The 17,779-nt window shown below is 43.8% G+C and overlaps 1 protein-coding gene across 8 annotated transcripts in view; it reads right to left on the bottom strand.

Annotated features, from left to right (window-relative positions):
• Positions 1-17,779, bottom strand: part of PDE10A (phosphodiesterase 10A) — a 545,806-nt gene that overhangs the window by 31,909 nt on the left and 496,118 nt on the right. For all 8 annotated transcript variants that reach the window (XM_070461605.1, XM_070461607.1, XM_070461606.1 and 5 more), the window contains 2 exons: positions 15,221-15,313; positions 12,204-12,390 (listed from right to left, as the gene is read on the bottom strand). In XM_070461605.1, coding sequence (XP_070317706.1) covers positions 12,204-12,390; positions 15,221-15,313 — 280 coding nt within the window. The remainder of the gene's footprint in view (positions 1-12,203; positions 12,391-15,220; positions 15,314-17,779) is intronic.

The following is a 17,779-nucleotide window of genomic DNA, read 5'->3' as shown; positions in this document are numbered from 1 at the left end:
TCAGTCAAAGGCTTTGGCAAAGTCAAGAAAGCAGAAATAGATGTTTTTCTGGCACTCTCTTGCTTTTTGGAAGATCCAATGGGTGTTGGCAATTTGATCTCTGGTTTCTCTGCCTTTTCTAAGTCCAGCTTGAGCATCTGGAAGTTCTTGATTCACGTACTGTTGAAGCCGGGCTTGGAGAATTCTGAAAATTACTTTACTAGCATGTGAGATGAGTGCAATTGTGCAGTAGTTTGAGCATTCTTTGGCATTGACTTTCTTCAGGATTGCAATGAAAACTGGCCTTTTCTAGTCCTGTGGCCACTGCTGACTTTTCCAAATTTGCTGGCATATTGAGTGCAGCACTTTCACAGCATCATCTTTCAGGATTTGAAATAGCTCAGTTGGAATACCATCACCTCCACTAGCTTTGTTCATGGTGATGCTTCCTAAGGCCCACTTGACTTCATATTCTGGTTCATTAACTACCCTAAATACTTTGACTGTGTAGATCACAACAACCAGAAAATTCTTAAAGAGATGAAAATACCAGACCACCTGACTTGTCTCCTGAAAAACTTGTATGCAGGACAAGAAACAACAGTTAGAACTGGACATGGAACAATGGACTGGTTCCAACTTGGGAAAGGAGTATGTCAAGGCTCTATATTGTCACCTTGTTTATCTAACTTATATGCAGAGTACATCATGCAAAATGCTGAGCTGGATGAATCACAAGCTGGAATCAAGACCACAGAGAGAAATATCAACAACCTCATAAATGCAGATAACACCACTTTAATGGCAGAAAGTGAAGAGGAACTAAAGAGCTTCTTGATGAAGGTGAAAGAGGACAGTGAAAAAGCTGGATTAAAACTCAGCATTCAAAAAACAAAGATCATGGCATCTGGTCCCATCACTTCATGACAAATGGATGGGGAAAAAGTGGAAACAGCAACAGACTTTATTTTTCTTGGGCTCCAAAAGTCACTGTGGACAATGACTGTGGCCATGAAATTAAAAGACGATTGCTCCTTAGAAGAAAAGCCATGACAAACCTAGGCAGCACATTAAAAAGCAGAGACATCACTTTGCTGACAAAGGTCTGAATAGTCAAAGCTGTGGTTTTCCTAGTAGTCATGTATGGATGCGAGAGTTGGACCACAAAGATGGCTGAACACCAAAGGATTGATGCTTTCGAAATGTGGTGCTAGAGAAAAATTTGGGAGTCCTTTGGATAGCAGTGATATCAAACCAGTCAATCCTAAGGTAAATCGACCCTGAATATTCATTGAAAGGACTGAGGCTTAAGCTGAAGCTTCAATATTTTGATGTGAAGAGCTGACTCACTGGAAAAGACTCTGATGCTTGGAAAGATTGAGGGCAAGAGGAGAAGAGGGTAACAGAGGATGGGATGGTTGGATGGCATCACTGACTCAATGGACATGAGTCTGGGCAAATTCTGGGAGATAGTAAAGGACAGGGAAGCCTGGCATGCTGCAGTCCATGGGATAGTGAAGAGTTGGACATGACTTAGGGACTGAACAACAATAACAAAAGATTGGAAAAGTTATTTAACATTTAATACCAGTCTAGAGAAAATGGGAATGCTCTAAATTCCAGATACCTAATAAAGTAGATTTCAGAGTAAAGATTATTACCAAGGAGATCATTTCAGTGATAAAGGGGTTGGGCCATTAGGAGAATGAATACATATGGTCAGTTGGTTTTCAACAAAAGTACAAGGCAAGACATCAGAGAAAGAAGAGTCTACACCACTCAGGGAGCTGACCAACTGGGCACTTGGATGCAAAACAAACAAGTAAATGTTGATCCTCATCTTATACCATGTGCAACAACTTACTCAAATCAATGACACACTTAACTGTAAAACCTGTAAAACTTCTAGAAGACAACACAGGAGAAAATCGTTGTCACCCTAGGTTAGATAAATATTTTTTTGATACAATGCAGATATCATGATCACAAAAAGAAAAAAATCATGCTAGACTTCTTCAAAATTAAGAACTGTTCTTAACTGGAGGAATCAACCTGCCTGACTTCAGACTATACTACAAAGCCACAGTCATCAATACAGTATGGTACTAGCACAGAGACAGAAATATAGATCAATGGAACAAAACAGAAAGCCCAGAGATAAATCCACACACCTATGGACACCTTATCTTTGCAAACTGAGGCACGAATATACAATGGAGAAAAGACAATCTCTTTAACAAGTGGTGCTGGGAAAACTGGTCAACCACTTGTAAAAGAATGAAACTAGAACACTTTCTAACACCATACACAAAAATAAACTCAAAATAGATTAAAGATCTAAACATAAGACCAGAAACTATAAAACTCCTAAAGGAAAACATAGGCAAAACACTCTCTGACATAAATCACAGCAGGATCCTCTATGACCCACCTCCCAGAGTAATGGAAATAAAAGCAAAAATAAACAAATGGGACCTAATTACTGAAAAGCTTTTGCACAATGAGGGAAACTATAAGCAAGGTGAAAAGACAGCCCTCAGAATGGGAGAAAATAATTGCAATCGAAACAACTGACAGAGAATTAATCTCAAAAATATACAAGCAGCTCCTGCAGCTCAATTCCAGAAAAATAAATGACCCAATCAAAAAATGAGCCAAAGAACTGAACAGACATTTCTCCGAAGAAGACATACACATGGCTAACAAACACATGAAAAAATGCTCAACATCACTCATTATCAGAGAAATGCAAATCAAAACCACAATGAGGTACCAATACACACCGGTCAGGATGGCTGCTATCCAAAAGTCTACAAACAATAAATGCTGGAGAGGGTGTGGAGAAAAGGGAACCCTCTTACACTGTTGGTGGGAATGCAAACTAGTACAGCCGCTATGGAGAACAGTGTGGAGATTTCTTAAAAACCTGGAAATAGAACTGCCATATGACCCAGCAATCCCACTCCTGGGCATACACACTGAGGAAACTGGAATTGAAAGAGACACGTGCACCCCAATGTTCATCGCAGCACTGTTTACAACAGCCAGGACATGGAAGCAACCCAGATGCCCATCAGCAGACGAATGGATGAGGAAGCTGTGTTATATATACACAATGGAATATTACTCAGCTATCCAAAAGTATGCATTTGAGTCAGTTCTAATGAAGTGGATGAAACTGGAGCCTATCATATAGAGTGAAGTAAGTCAGAAAGAAAAACACCAATACAGTATATTAACGCATATATATGGAATTCAGAAAGATGGTAATGATGACCCTATATGCGAGACAGTGAAAGAGACACAGATGTATAGAACAGTCTTTTGGACTCTGCGGGAGAAGGTGAGGGTGGGATGATCTGAGAGAATAGCACTGAAACATGTATATAATCATATGTGAAACAGATCGCCAGTCCATGTCCAATGCATGAGACAGGGTGCTCAGGTCTGGTGCCTGGGATGATCCAGAGGGATGGGATGGGGAGGGAAGTGGGAGGAGGTTCAGGATGGGGAACACATGTACACCCATGGCTGATTTGTGTCAATGTACGGCAAAAACACCACAATATTGTAATTAGTTTCCAATTAAAATTAATAATTTACAAAAGAAAAAAAAACTGTTCTTAAGAAAAAAATGTTGAGAGAAAGACAAGCCAAACACTGGGAGCATATATTTGCAAATAAGCATCTGACAGACGACCTGCGTCTAGAACATATAAAAGAACCGTCAAAACTCAGTGATTAAAAACTAGAAATCACAAACAATAGGCAAATGATTTGAGCAGACACTTCACCAAAGAAGACACAGAGATGCAAATGTGTAGAGACTGGAACACTCCCAGTGATGCTGGGAATATTGGAAGTCGGTTGGTTTGGCAGTTTCTTAAACATCCCCCACCACAAAATCCCATCAGTCTAGGCATTTACTCAGGAGACATGGAAGCACATGCCCACACACAGACTTGGACAGCTTTATTTGCAACAGCCAAAAGCGAAATAACTCAAATTTCCATCAACAGGTGGCTAAACAAACAGCTCATAATGTATCCATACAATGGAATACTCAGTAATAGAGAATGAACTATTTACACACGCAGTGTCATGGATGAATCTCAGAATAATTGTGCTAAGGGAAAGAAGCCAGACAGAAAGGAACACAGATTTTGTGATTCCAGTCATATAAAAACCGTTCTAGAAAATTCAAAGTAAGTTATAGAAAGTACAATAGTGGTTGCCTGAAACGGGGTGATGAAGATGGGGAGGATTGAGTGGAAGGGGTCACAGACACTCCTGGGGGTGATGGACATACCAGTCATCGGGGTGTGTGTGTACACTTGTCAGACTGCACACTCTAAACACATGCAGTTCATCATATATTTATAAGCCTCAGTAAACTTTTAAAAATGCTTGCTCCTAGTCTTTGTAAAGGTACGTGGTAATTTGTGTATGTGACACATAAACTTCAGCAAAAAGTCACATGATGATGATGGAAAACAATTGTTTTCAAAGTACTCTCTTTGTGGTATGAGTTTATCTGGAAAAGCAATTATCTTCTTATTCGGTGTTAATGTTTCTTGCAATTTGAAAGTTCAGATTAAATGTTCATTTCTTTGAATATGTCTTATAAGTAACAAAACACTGTTAATTTGTCATCAGAAAAAGACCAGCAATTTGGAATTTCTATCTTTTTGTGAAAGAAATATGTGTAAATAAACAATGAATTCAACAACCATTCCAAGTGTTTTGCCACAAGTAGCAAAGCCTTCATAGCACAAGGGAAGTGAGTGGACATTGCAAAGCTGTCCTCCTGAGGTGGTTGAGGAAAAGTTGGATCAGGCTTAAAGGTGCAGGCTGGACGCCACTGTCTGCTCTTCTTCCTTGTAGGATAGAAGGCCCCGTCACTGGAGACCACACCCCAGACAAGACACAGCCGCCTGATGAATGAACCGGGTGAAAGCTCCATCCGTGTAAGCACAGTCAAGAAAACGGACTTTCCCTAACAGCACTCCCTGAAAGAAGGTCTCACGTTCTCCCAACCCCCAAAGGACGGTCACATCCCTTCCGCTCGAGATGATACTGTAGGTTCTGGCAGGAGGGCGAACAATCAACGGGGTTTATCTGGTAGTTACTGTGAGTCAGTACCGCCTGCTTATTCAGTGCAGTCCCGTGCGGATGGTGCTAGTAAAAGTAACTATACGAGGCAGCAAAACAAACTTGCTGCCACCGCCGTTAACACCAGTGAGCACTTACTAGGTGGCAAGCAGCCTGTTAAGGGCTCTATATACACTACTTTTGTAATCCTCACAAAATACTCTAATTTTCATCATTTATAAGCTTTTGACCTCTGCTGAGAATAAGTTACATTTTTATTTATCATGATGTATAATTTTAATAAGCTTATATTGTTTGTAAACATCTAATCTATTAATTTAAATTTATTTTTTAATTTTGTAATCAATGCAAGGAAGTAAAACTTTAACTTTACAGCAAAAAAAGAATTAGTTTTGGCGAATTTTATAGCTACTTGAATCCCTGTTTCTAAATGACCTTCAATATGAAGAGTAGAAAATAATATATTATTAATAAGTGATTCCACTTTATTCACCCCACTGCACTCTGTTAATGAAGATAGAACACCATGTTGTGTGTTGACTTTGTACAAATTATTTGTCTGTGACAGCTGAGTAATTCATTTGGGCTCACTGTCTAGACAGAAGAGACTGCTAGGAGAGGAGGCTGCCATTGATTTGGATAGGGTATTAATCTAAGACACGAGGATATGGAAAAGGCACAAAAGGCAGAAGAAGGACGACCTGGAAACAGGAATATGACCTAGCTTGTGTCTACCACGTGGTAAGAATACGGCCACGCATAATCTTATGAAACGGCACCCCTACTTACTGACTCTCTGCACAGACGTGGGGGTGTGTGGAGGATGCGCTGCTGTTATTCACATTCACAGGAGGCCTGGACTCACTTAAAGGTACACCAGCTAAGAACCAGACTCCAGCTCATCTCTCTGGGCCGAACCTCCTCTCCTGCGCTGACCAGCTGTGTGCCTTTAGGCAAGTTACTTGAGTTCTCTGCACCCCAAGTCTCCCAGGTGCAGACTGTGGACAGCGCAGCGCCCGAGTCGGGAAGGACACGAGGCTTCCGTGGGGTCTCACGTTAGGAATAGAACAAACTCGGGTAAGGGGCCGGTAGGCTCTCAGGGCTGTCGGCGACGACCACCTCCTCCAGCACGGCGGCCCGCCGTTGGCCCCCGAGGGCTCAGCCTGCTGAAGAACCCGAGTTTCAGGGCTGTGTGTGTGTGTCCCACCTGCTGAGGACGTGCGCTGGCTCTGCCCTCAGGATGCTCCTCGGCGCGCCTATCCGAGCGGGAGTCTGCACTCCACAGGGACCGGGAAGCGCTACGCGTCAGGCCCCTTCTTGGTTAGAGAGCTGCTTTACCAGCTCAGCGCCGGCTGCAGGCAATCCATAGGTGCAGGTGGCTCAACTCCTGCTGTTACAAACTGGATGCTCTTTCTCCTTTATTCAATTCACACGCCCAACCTAACTGACGAAATATCTGCTTAAGTACAGACTTTCAGTGTGATGTCTGTCAATAGCATTAAATGATGTCATTACTGAAGTCAATCTAGCCCCCTAAATAAACCTAAAATGAAAGACACGGTCCACACCGGTGTGGACAGGAAGCCTTGTGCTCTGTAGGCAGTAGCATGAAATAGGGCTACAGGGGCGAGGGCAACGCCAGGCCCAGCGGAGGCTGCGCCCCGTGCCTGCGCGGGACCAGGGGCCCGGCTGTGCCTGCAGGGAGGAGTTCCTGGGCTGAGGACCCTGCAGAGAGACAAGGTTACCTGGGTCTCCCCCAGGGGAAGCAATTCCAGACGGATCTGAGTAAGTAAGGAAAACTCAAGCAAGTGAAGGAATGGAGGAGTGAGGACATCCAGGAGAGAAGAGACCAACATGGGGAAAAATCAACAGACTGACGTCCCCACTAAGAACGGAGCTGATAAAAATGAATCGAGCGGCTAAAAATACACCGTCGAGAAAATACAGCATCTGACCCGTGGCTTCCTCTGCCTGCACGGCTATTCCAGTTTTTGGAGACCACGGTTCCAAGATGCAGAGAAATGATGTTTTTTCCCTTGACTGACTCTGAGATGGAAGTGTTCACAACGCTGTCTTTCTTGCAGGCGGGTGAGGGCAGTGCTCCGAGGACTCCGGAGCCACGTCCAAAGCCAGCCGGCCAGCCACACACACGCATGCTGAGGGACCTTCCCCGTTACTGCATCCACGTATCTGTTCTCTCTCACATCAAGTGGAGCTAATCACAGCCTCACTCGGGATTGTTGTGGGACTAACGAAGGAACCGGGGTCCAGATCTAGAGGTCTATGATCTGACATCCTCCCCTGAAGAAGGCTCTGACAGGAAACTCTTGCAAAGAAACCAACTGCTGGCTTACAGACACAGACACACAGTGGGCATTCTCTGCGTTTTCTTTTCTCCTTAGGAGGATGCTTGCCTCAACAAAGCCAGTGTTACTGTAGAGAAGGGCAGTATAGTTGGTATCCCCTCTGCACTGGAACAGAAACAACTCCAGGACCAGCTGTTCCCCAGACGGGAAGGCACGTGGAGAGAGCGGGGCGGGGGTGGAGGGTGCGCCTGAGCTGCAGGGCCGGAGGCTGTCATGCTTTCTGAGTTTGGAGGCACTGTCCGAAACAGTGCAGTTTTTATAAGCTCTCATGGGGAGAAGATGCATGGCAGTTTAAAAAGTGGTAATTGACTCCACACAGAGAGCTGGGGCTGCACCGCCTGGATTTCAACGCGCACCTTCAGGTAACAACCAGGCCTGGGTCTGCTCGATCTAAGAGTAGTTTACTCCCGGAGCCCGCCACCAGGAGCTGACTTTCTATGAAACTGTGGCACATACACTATCTGTCATGGCAGGAGAGCAGAAATAGCTCTGGTGAGTTTCAAAGTGTTTATAAAAAGTCAGTTTCACTATAAACGAACTCCACTAACTTTGCCCCAACATTAAAATAGAATGCATGTCAACTTATTCATGGTTTTTCAGAAGGAGTGTCATTTTTCTTGTTTCACTTTAGCATTCGGGTTGGTATAATTGTTTGATCGTGGCTGAGTCCGTGTTTCTGATGCAACAATCAGTGTTAAGAAGAGCTTTGTAAACGCCCTAGGCAAGCTTCTCAACAGCACAGCTGAATCGGCTTCATAGTGCCCACCCTGGGACGGACACAGTAATTCCTCAAGGGATGTACAGAAACATAGATGGATTTTAAGAAGATCAAGTTCCACTGCCTTAATTTTCACATGGACTCTTACCTAAAAATGATCTTTTCCCACCTCTCGTTTCAAATCACACCTTTCTCAAGTATCACTAGTATGAAAATCTCTTAAATCCTGTTGTCAATAAGATTTAAAAGTGGTTTCTAAAGCTTTCATAAAGTACTGAAGGTGGACCTAAATAAATTTGAATCTGATAGATCATTAAAAACAATTTTTTATGACAGGATTGTCATGCTCTTTGGCCTCTTGGCTCATGTGGAGTTCAGATTAAGAGCAATTGCTATAATAAAACTCTTCCTGTTCCCCTCGACTCAAGATGAAAGCAAATCTTCTGGCTTCCCAAAAAGTAAAGATGATAAGTACAAATAAACTTGATGCTGAAATAGGGGGAGACACATTCTCAGGGAGCAATATCCCAAAGATGGAGACGAAATAGCTGGAGGGAATTCTGTGGAGTTAGGAGGAAGTTCTGATATGCAGAGAGAGACAGAGAGAGAGAAAGCAAAGAAAATCCAGGCTTATGTGTAAACTCTCTTCTGAAATAGTGATAACAGGGGGGAAAGGGTGTTTCAGTGGAGAAACCAGGCAGACACCTCCTTCTCAGAGCCTGCCCGCAGCGGGCACCATGAACACACAGCATGCTGAGATGTTCCTACCAAAATGATGACCTCGATAGAGCCATGAGGAAACACCAGGCAAAACCAAAATAGAAACACCCTACAAGATAACCCATCCATACACTTCCAAAGGGCTTCCCTGATAGCTCAGCTGGTAAAGAATCCATCTGCCATGCAGGAGAACCCGGTTCAATTCCTGGGTGGGGAAGATCCGCTGGAAAAGGCATAGGCTACCCACTCCAGTATTCCTGGCTTTTCCTGGTGGCTCAGCTGGTAAAGAATCTGCTTGCAATATGGGAGACCTGGGTTCAACCCCTAGGTTGGGAAGATCCCCTGGAGAAGGGAAAGGCCACCTACTCCAGTATTCTGGCCATGGAGAACTCCATGGACTGTATAGTTCATGGGGTTGCAAAGAGTCAGACATGACTAAGCGACTTTCACTTTCACTATACACTTCAAAATGCCTAGGACACAGAATAAGGAATGATTCTAGGTTGAATACTAAAAAAAAAAAAAAAAAAAAAGTTAATCACTCAGTTGTGTCTGACTCTTTGCGATACCATGGACTGTAGCCTGCCTGGCTCCTCTGTCCATGGAGTTCTCCAGGCACAATATTAGAGTGGGTGGCCATTTCTTTCTCCAGAGCCCTACCCAGGGCTCAAACCTGGGTCTCCTGCATTGCAAGCAGATTCTTTACCAACTGAGCCCCTGGGGAAGCCCCCAGGAAGGAGAGGAAAGAGGTCTACAGACTTCACTAGCGTGGCCCTAATCCAATGCTCTATGCTCTTATAAGAAGACGAGATTAGAACAGAAGATCATGGAGAAAAGACCACTGGAGACACAAGAAGGCAGGAGGCCACCGGCCTAGAAGAGAGGCCTCTGAAGAAACCAAACTGCCAGGACTTGGAGCTTTAAATTCCAGCTGTCAGAACCACAGAAGCATAATCTTCTGTAGTTTAAGTCACCCAGTCTGTGGTATTTGTCACAAACTGACTCACTGGAAAAGACCCCGATGCTGGGAAAGACTGAAGGCAGGAGGAGGAGGAGACGACAGAGGATGAGATGGTTGGATGGCATCACCGACTCGATGGACATGAGTCTGAGCAAGCTCTGGGAGTTGGTGATGGATGGGGAGGCCTGCATGCTGCAGGCTATGGGGTCACAAAGATCGGACGAGGCTGAGCGACTGAACTGAACTGAGTTTAGTTGCTGAGCTCAGACTGAACTGAGTACCCAGGTGCTCAGCTGTGCCTCACGCTGCAACCCCAGGGACTGCAGCCCTCCAGGCTCCTCTGTCCACGAAAGTTTTCAGGCAAGAATACTGGAGCAGGTTTCTACTTCCTACTGCAGAGCACCTTCCCCACCCAGCAATCAAACCCTTGTCTCTTGCATCTCCTGCATGGGTAGGGGCGTTCTTTGCTACTGTGCACCTGGGAGGTCCATGACATAACATTACAGGTCAAAATTAATTTTTAACACTCCTCACACATGTTTGTTTTAGACTATTATGATTTAAAAAAACATTTTAAAGTATAACATATATTAGAATAAACTTTGGTGGGGTAACAGAAACACATGTTCAAAGAGAGAAAAGAATAATACCAAGTTTTTCAGTGGTAAGGTACCTGATGCTGGGAAAGATTGAGGGCAGGAGAAGGGGACGACAGAGGATAAGATGGTTGGATGGCATCACTGACTCAATGGACATGGGTTTGGGTGAACTCTGGGAGTTGGTGATGGACAGGGAGGCCTGGTGTGCTGCGGTTCATGGGGTCGCAAAGACTCGGACACGACTGAGCGACTGAACTGAACTGAAAGAGCTTCTCATTCTATTTGTAAGTAGACTGTGCTAAGTTGCTTTAGCTGTGTACACCTCTTTGCGATCCCATGGACTATAGCCTCCAAAGCTCTTCTGTGCATGGGATTCTCCAGGCAAAAACACTGGAGTGGGTTGCCATGCCCTCTTCCAAGGGAAGTGGACTATTAATAGATGTCAAATTATTCTAATACCTAGATTCCATTGAATATATTTAAAAATTATAAAAGTCAATATTTAGAATATAGTGGAAATTATATTCCCTGCAACTTTTAAACTAAACAGCTGTGTTCTGTCATTATTTTTACTGATGAGGAGATCCACTGGTATAAGAAGTGTCTGAAGTTAGAAGTATTTGACAGCTGCGCCAGTCTGTCTCTGATGGGCCGGGCAACAGTTCAGCCCCCGAGAGAGGCCACAGGATGCGGCAAGGACTAACTGCACTGCACACAGTCACCCCTCATCACCAGACTGTTATTTTTGCCATTTCATTCCGAGTCTTCTCTGCTATTTTATCACTTACATGGTTGCTCCTATGGATTTCCCAAAAGACACATTTCTCTGAATTACTAAGGTGACAATTCCCATGCATGTTGATTTGGCTTTATAAAAGGTTAATAAAATTTTCTCGAAGTTCAGAATTCCAGGAATGTCACTAAAGGATTACTAGAGTTCACAGAATACTAAGCATTTAACTCATTTAAAATGTAAAAGAAAGATGGTACACTCAGCTCTTTTAAAGTGAGACTTCATAAAATAAATGGAACCTCAACTTACTGTTCAGTACACAGAGCCGGGCTGTTGTGAAGATTAAATGAATAAATGGCATCAGGCGGCTCATTCATAAGGAATCTGCCTGCACGTGCAGGAGACGAAAGTTCGAATCCTGGGCGGAGAAGATCCCCTGGAGGAGGGCATGGCCACCCACTCCAGCACTCTTGCCTGGAGAATCCCATGCACAGAGGAGCCTGGTGGGCTGCAGCCCGAGGGGTCGCACAGAGTCGGACACGAGTGAAGCGACCTAGCACACCTGCACACAGCACCTGCCAAACGTGTTGAGCAGCTGTCTCCCTTTTCCTCGCAGAGGAAACCTCCCTGCGTGGTGTTGAGACTCGAGCTATTACTCTCTTTTTCTTTGGCACAAGAGTCTCAAGCGCAGTAGGAATGACAACCTCTAAGGGTTTGGATGACCTCCTCTACATCAGTAGATTACATCTATAATCCCATCGGTAGTTATCAGGAAAGGTAAACCTTACACGTTCACCTCATTTTTCTTTTTATCAAATTTACACCTTGAAATAAACGCAAAAATCAGGCTGTTTTCTTTCCTTTTTTCCTTTCAAGGAATTTTAAGGTATTTCCTAAGGTACGCATAACCAGGAATCACTCTTTTGGCTTTATAAAGGAAATGAAGGGAAAAAAAAAAAACCACTTTCAAAGTTCATAGAATTTAATACCGAGCAGTAAAAGCGCCGTGACTTACATTGGCACAGTGTAAGGCTAAAGCACAGAAGACAGCAAACATCTTGAAGTTGTTCTCGTCCGTCTTGGAGAAGGCGCTGCCGCTGAGCTTGTTGACCATCTGCACCACGCCGATGACGCTGCCCCGGCTGACGATCGGCATGCACAGGATGTTCCGGGTCGTGTAGCCCGTGTACAAGTCCACCTCTCTGGGCCCGCGGCGGGGGCAGGACGGCAGCACCAGAGACAGCACAAGGAGAGAGGAGAGGGCGCGCCGTCACACACCCAGCCCAGTCCCACTCCTCCCACACTTAACTGCAACGGACCTGTCAGCGTCTAAACCCAAAGACACGCAAGCGGTTTGTAAGAAAACCTTCTTGGAATATTCTAAGCCAGTTCTGCTCTCAAGAGAGTTTTTCAGAATGGTCTCCAGGAGATGTTCAGCTTCTCATTTGGTTCTAAAGCATCCCACATCACAAAGTACATGCAAGCTGCGGACTTGGAGGAAAAGTCTGATACGTTTGGTAAAAGGACCTGTTTGCGCCTGGCCAGGTTTATGAGAGCCATAAACTTGCTGAACAAACTTAAATGGGACTTCTCACTGTAACAATTTGGAGCAGGGGTCAGCTGTCTAGACTGTGTACAAACCAGCGCCCTCCAGTTTTGTAAACAATATAAACGGGACACAACCACACCGTTCCCTGATAGATTCCCGCTGCCCTACAGCAGAGCTGTGACACAGATGCTGTGGCCAACAAAGCCAAAAATACTTATTGTCTGGTCCTTCAAAGAAGAGATTTGCTGACTCCTGATTAGGGGAAATAGTTTCAAAACAGTTTTTGAAAATAGGAGTCATTCCATAGGAGCAACTGTACAACTAAAGGCGATGAGTTAGACGGTAACCTTCTCCGATCGGTTTCTTTCACTTAGGGCAATGAGCTTGAGATTCACCCGTGTTGCATGTACCAGCAGTTCAGCCCTTCTGTTTGCTGAGTATATTCTATGGTGTGGATACCTGTGTGCACGTTCAGCTGCTCAGCCATATCCGACTCTTTGTGACCTCATGGATTATAACCCTCCAGGCTCCTCTGTCCGTGGGATTTCCCAGGCAAGAACACTGGAGTGGATACCCATTCACTTCTCCAGGGAAGCTCTCTGACCCAAGGATCAAGCCTTTGTCTCCTGCATTGACAGGCAGACTCTTCACCGCTGAGCCACTGCAGAAGCTCATGGTACGGACACATCACAGTTTATTTATCTCTTCATCAGTTAAGGAACACTATTTTTTAATTGCCAGTTTGGGGCAATTATGAATAATGTGGCCCTCAAGATTTGTCTACAAATCTTGGTGTGGACAGGTGCCAGTTTTCCTGGAGTGTTACCCAGGAATGGAGCTGAACGAGGGCTATAATTGTGTGCTGAACTTTGTAAGACACTGTGCATCTATTCTCCAAGGTGGTTGTCCAAACATACACTCCCACTGGCAAGGTATGAGCATCCACCTTTCTCCATATTCTTGCCAACGCTTGCTAGCATCAATTTTTAAAAATTTTAGCCATTCAAGCTTGTATGTAACAGGATTTCATAGTCAACTAAATTTACATTTTCCTTAGATCAAATATATTTCATCTGTTTAATGGCCATTCATTGATCTTATTTTGTGAAGCATCTGTTAAAATCTTGTGTCCTATTTATTAAATTGGGTTATCTTGGAAGTTTTCTTTAATATATATATATATGCTAGATAGAAATATTTTATATATTTTGCAAATTTTTCTCACAATCTGTTACTTGCCTTTTCATGCTATTTACAAAGCTTTTATATAGGGATATAAAAGCATTTTCAATATTTAAGTACTAAAACGACAAGTTGGCTTTTTTTTAAGACAAAAATTGAGATTTTCAGCACACTCAATTTATTGAAAAAATATGTTACCAGGATACAGCTCTGCTTATATAAAAGTTATGCATATATGACATTAATCAAACACCTGAAAAACTTCCTATTGCTTATGCTATTTAACTATCCCCTAAAGGAAACTCGATTTTGAATGCACAGAACACTGCTGTCAAAATACGTGAACAACATACCTTCAACAGTCAGGGCACCAACCTTGAGATTTTCAATTTTGAAAGTTTTTTTAATAAAATTACATAAATTGGTTTCTAGTTCTCCAAAGTAACTCAAAACAAACAAAAATTTATTAGCAACCCTAATATCCAAAAAAGTCTGCAACTTACTGAGTTCCTACTTTGTGTCATGTGAAGTTGCCAGGTCTTCTCTGAATATTTTCTCTAATTGTAAAATAAAAAAAAAAAAAAACTACAAATAGGTATTATGTGCCCATTTTAAAAATGAGAAAACAACTGAGGATGCGATAGATTATGTCCCTCACTTCAGGTCATTCTAAAGGTAACAAAGGACAGAACCAGGATTCCAAATAGGTACTTTTACCACTATGTGTTACAGCCTTTGAAGATACGGTTTGCTAAAGAATATGCTTAGGACAAAATGATCACATTATAATGAAAAACAAATTTATAAATTTAAACTCTTGCTTTTTAGTTTTCCTTAAAACATTTTAAACTCCTGTAGCTGGAGACAGGGGCTTCCCAGGCGGCGCTAGTGGTAAAGAATCCATCTGCCAATGCAGGAGATGCCAGTTTGATCCCTGCAATCGGGAAGTTCCCCTGGAGGAGTGCATGGCAGCCCCCTCCAGTATTCTTGTCTGGAGAATACCATGGACAGAGGAGCCTGGCGGGCTACAGTCCATGGGGTCACAAAGTTGGACACGAGTGAAGTGACTTTGCACTCACATATGCACAGCTGGAGACAATCAATGGTTTAGAATCCATCATTTCTTATAAAGATCTGAAAACACTGACTACTGATAATCAGTTGGTTCAAAGAAAGTATAACAGCACCAAAGAGGAATAAGCTGACTGAGCTGGGACGTGGAGAGCTGGGCCCCACCGTAGAGGCTTCAGCTGAGCTGGACAGGAACGGAGGCCGTGCTGGAGGCCAGGAGCCCGTCTCACCTGTTAAAGCGCGGGTCTGCGTAGGCATCCGGAATGTTCAGAACTTCCCCGGTTCTTGCTACTTGGCCAGCAATTCCCTTCTCGATTGAAAACCTGCATATACAGAAGACAGGAGCATGCAGATGTTATAGAATAACTTGAGACACTTCACTGCCACCAAATACTAAATAAAAAAGACTGCTATTTTAAATGCTTGTATTATTATAAAATGTATAAAGGTAAAGCAGAAAAACACTGCATGGTAATCACTTGAAGACTTTATAAGACATAATTCATAATGTATTAAATTATGCTGAATCACAAACTAAAATTGAAAAATTAACTAGCCTTCTCCCGCACTAACCAATAATAATCCTTTAGAATTTCAAAATACCTTATAATTTACAAGATGCTTCAACATGAGTTTTTTAAAATAATTCTTCCTGTGAGCTGAGACCCATATGGGTTCAGTAACTTGCCAATCAATATACTTAAAATATGAGTGGCACAACAAAAACAGGAACGCAGGTCAATATCAGTACACTTTCCACCACACATATAACCAAACACACAGGTTATATGATCATGAGATAGAGGACCTCAATTTTAAGGCCTCTGCAATGTAACTACTATACCAAAATAACACACTTTACAACTTCTGGTATCTTCACTTCTCTAATTCGTTAAATTTAAAAACAGCCAAAATACAGGCATTATCTGATTACACTTGGATATATTTTGATATCTAATATCAGTATTCTCTTTTATACATAAATATATTCTCATGTTTATAAATAGTTTTCTCATTACAATATTATAATAATACACGCTCTCATTCAAAACATAGTTAAGATATCTGTAATCACAATCGCTGCAGATTTCAGTAGCTGAAAATGAGCTTTCACAATATTATATTTTCAACATTATAGAAAATTATCATTCTTGACATAAAGTTCCACCCTATGGGTTTCCCTAAGGAAAATTCAAAAGAGAATTGACACCAAAGAGAATTAACTTTTCTTAAAACACCAACAAGCGAACCCAGCGTTGTACTACGTAAAGCGCAAGGTTGTTTTTGCCCCCTGCTTTCTTGTGCCTTGAGCAACATGAACATGACAAATCAGACGGCCTTGAGCAGAGGACCAGAAACGGTTTCATGGCTTATCTTGATTTCCTCGGTCTGGGGGCAGCCCAGTGTGACCTGCTATCTCCCACCAGTGGAAACGTAACCGAGGGGCGCGCCCTGACGTAAACGGCTGGCCCTGACTGGCCAGCCCAGAGAGTTACAGCCAACCACACCCCGGTCCCTGTTTTACCCGCACTTGTAAGTGCAAGCTCCAAGTTAATGTCCTCAAAATGGGACCAACACCAGCTCTGCTGAGGAGCTCTCAAACCTTCAGCAGAAGTGACTTCACCTAAGTGACTATATCCAGACGAATCTACTGAGCTCTAAGCAAACAAATGAAAAAAAAATTTTTTTTTAAACAGAAACCTAAATACTGCCTGCTTCCCTGGTGGCTTGGAGGTTAAAGCAGCTGCCTGCAATGTGGGAGACCTGGGTTCAATCCCTGGGCCGGGAAGATCCCCTGGAGAAGGAAATGGCAACCCACTCCAGTACTCTTGCCTGGAGATTCCCGTGGACGGAGGAGCCTCGTGGGCCACAGTCCACAGGGTCGCAAAGAGTTGGATACGACTGAGCGACTTAACTTCAAAAATAGTGCCTGCAGTCAGAGTTCTGCAGTCAGTGGTCTGCAGTCAGTGAGGATGGCATACTATCATCCCGGGACCAGAGGAGGGGAGGCACCCCGTGCCGGGCGGCAGTGTGGGCACATTCCAGGCTTCCTGAGTGCAGACAGATGGCCCAGGTGAAGAGCGAGCCCTATTAATAGGGGACAGCATCTCACTGAGAATGTTGCGACTACCACGGTACTTTAGAGTACCTTGAGGAAAAGTAGTTAAACAACATATATATATAAAACAGAAGAAATGCGAATGTCTAAGAAAGACAGCGTCTGAGTGCTCTGCTCGATGCGTGCTAGTTCTGTGACGGTGCCGCTATAGGTGCTCCGATGGTGGCAGGACTGAGCCACCAGCCAAATGCCGTCCTGCTCACGTAAGTGACAACGGCGGCCACTGACAGATCCAAGAACTCTTTAGCTTCGAGCTGCAGCACAAGAGTGCTCTGTGATCGGTTAAGCCAGCTGTTGGGTTGCAGGACAATGTGCTGAAGTTAGGAAATACCCCGGGTCGGTTTTCACTGCGGTCCGGACTTGCAGGCAGCTCTACAGGTTGTGAAGGGGGAGGGGACAAAATTGTCTGCGTACACCTGCTCCTAGACGCAGGAGGCCCTGCAGACTCCAGGTGGGGCGCACCTTTACCTACCTGGGAGCACTAGTAACTTTTTCCAACATGATTTCCAAAAGGACCGCCTCCGGAAGACGGCATTTCCAGGAGTGACGCTAAAGCTTCCTAGGCGCGGTTTCGCTGGCACTGCAATGTCATTCCCAGAAGCACTACCTTCAGGAGGCGGGTCCTGGTGGGAATGATATCACAGTATGACAAGTGCAGTCAGCACACCTG

The sequence above is a fragment of the Odocoileus virginianus genome, chromosome 34 (assembly GCF_023699985.2).
Source record: "Odocoileus virginianus isolate 20LAN1187 ecotype Illinois chromosome 34, Ovbor_1.2, whole genome shotgun sequence".
In the NCBI taxonomy this organism is placed as follows: Eukaryota; Metazoa; Chordata; class Mammalia; order Artiodactyla; family Cervidae; genus Odocoileus; species Odocoileus virginianus.
The sequence above is the reverse complement of the archived record's forward strand: the minus strand, read 5'-3'. Positions and strand labels throughout refer to the sequence as shown.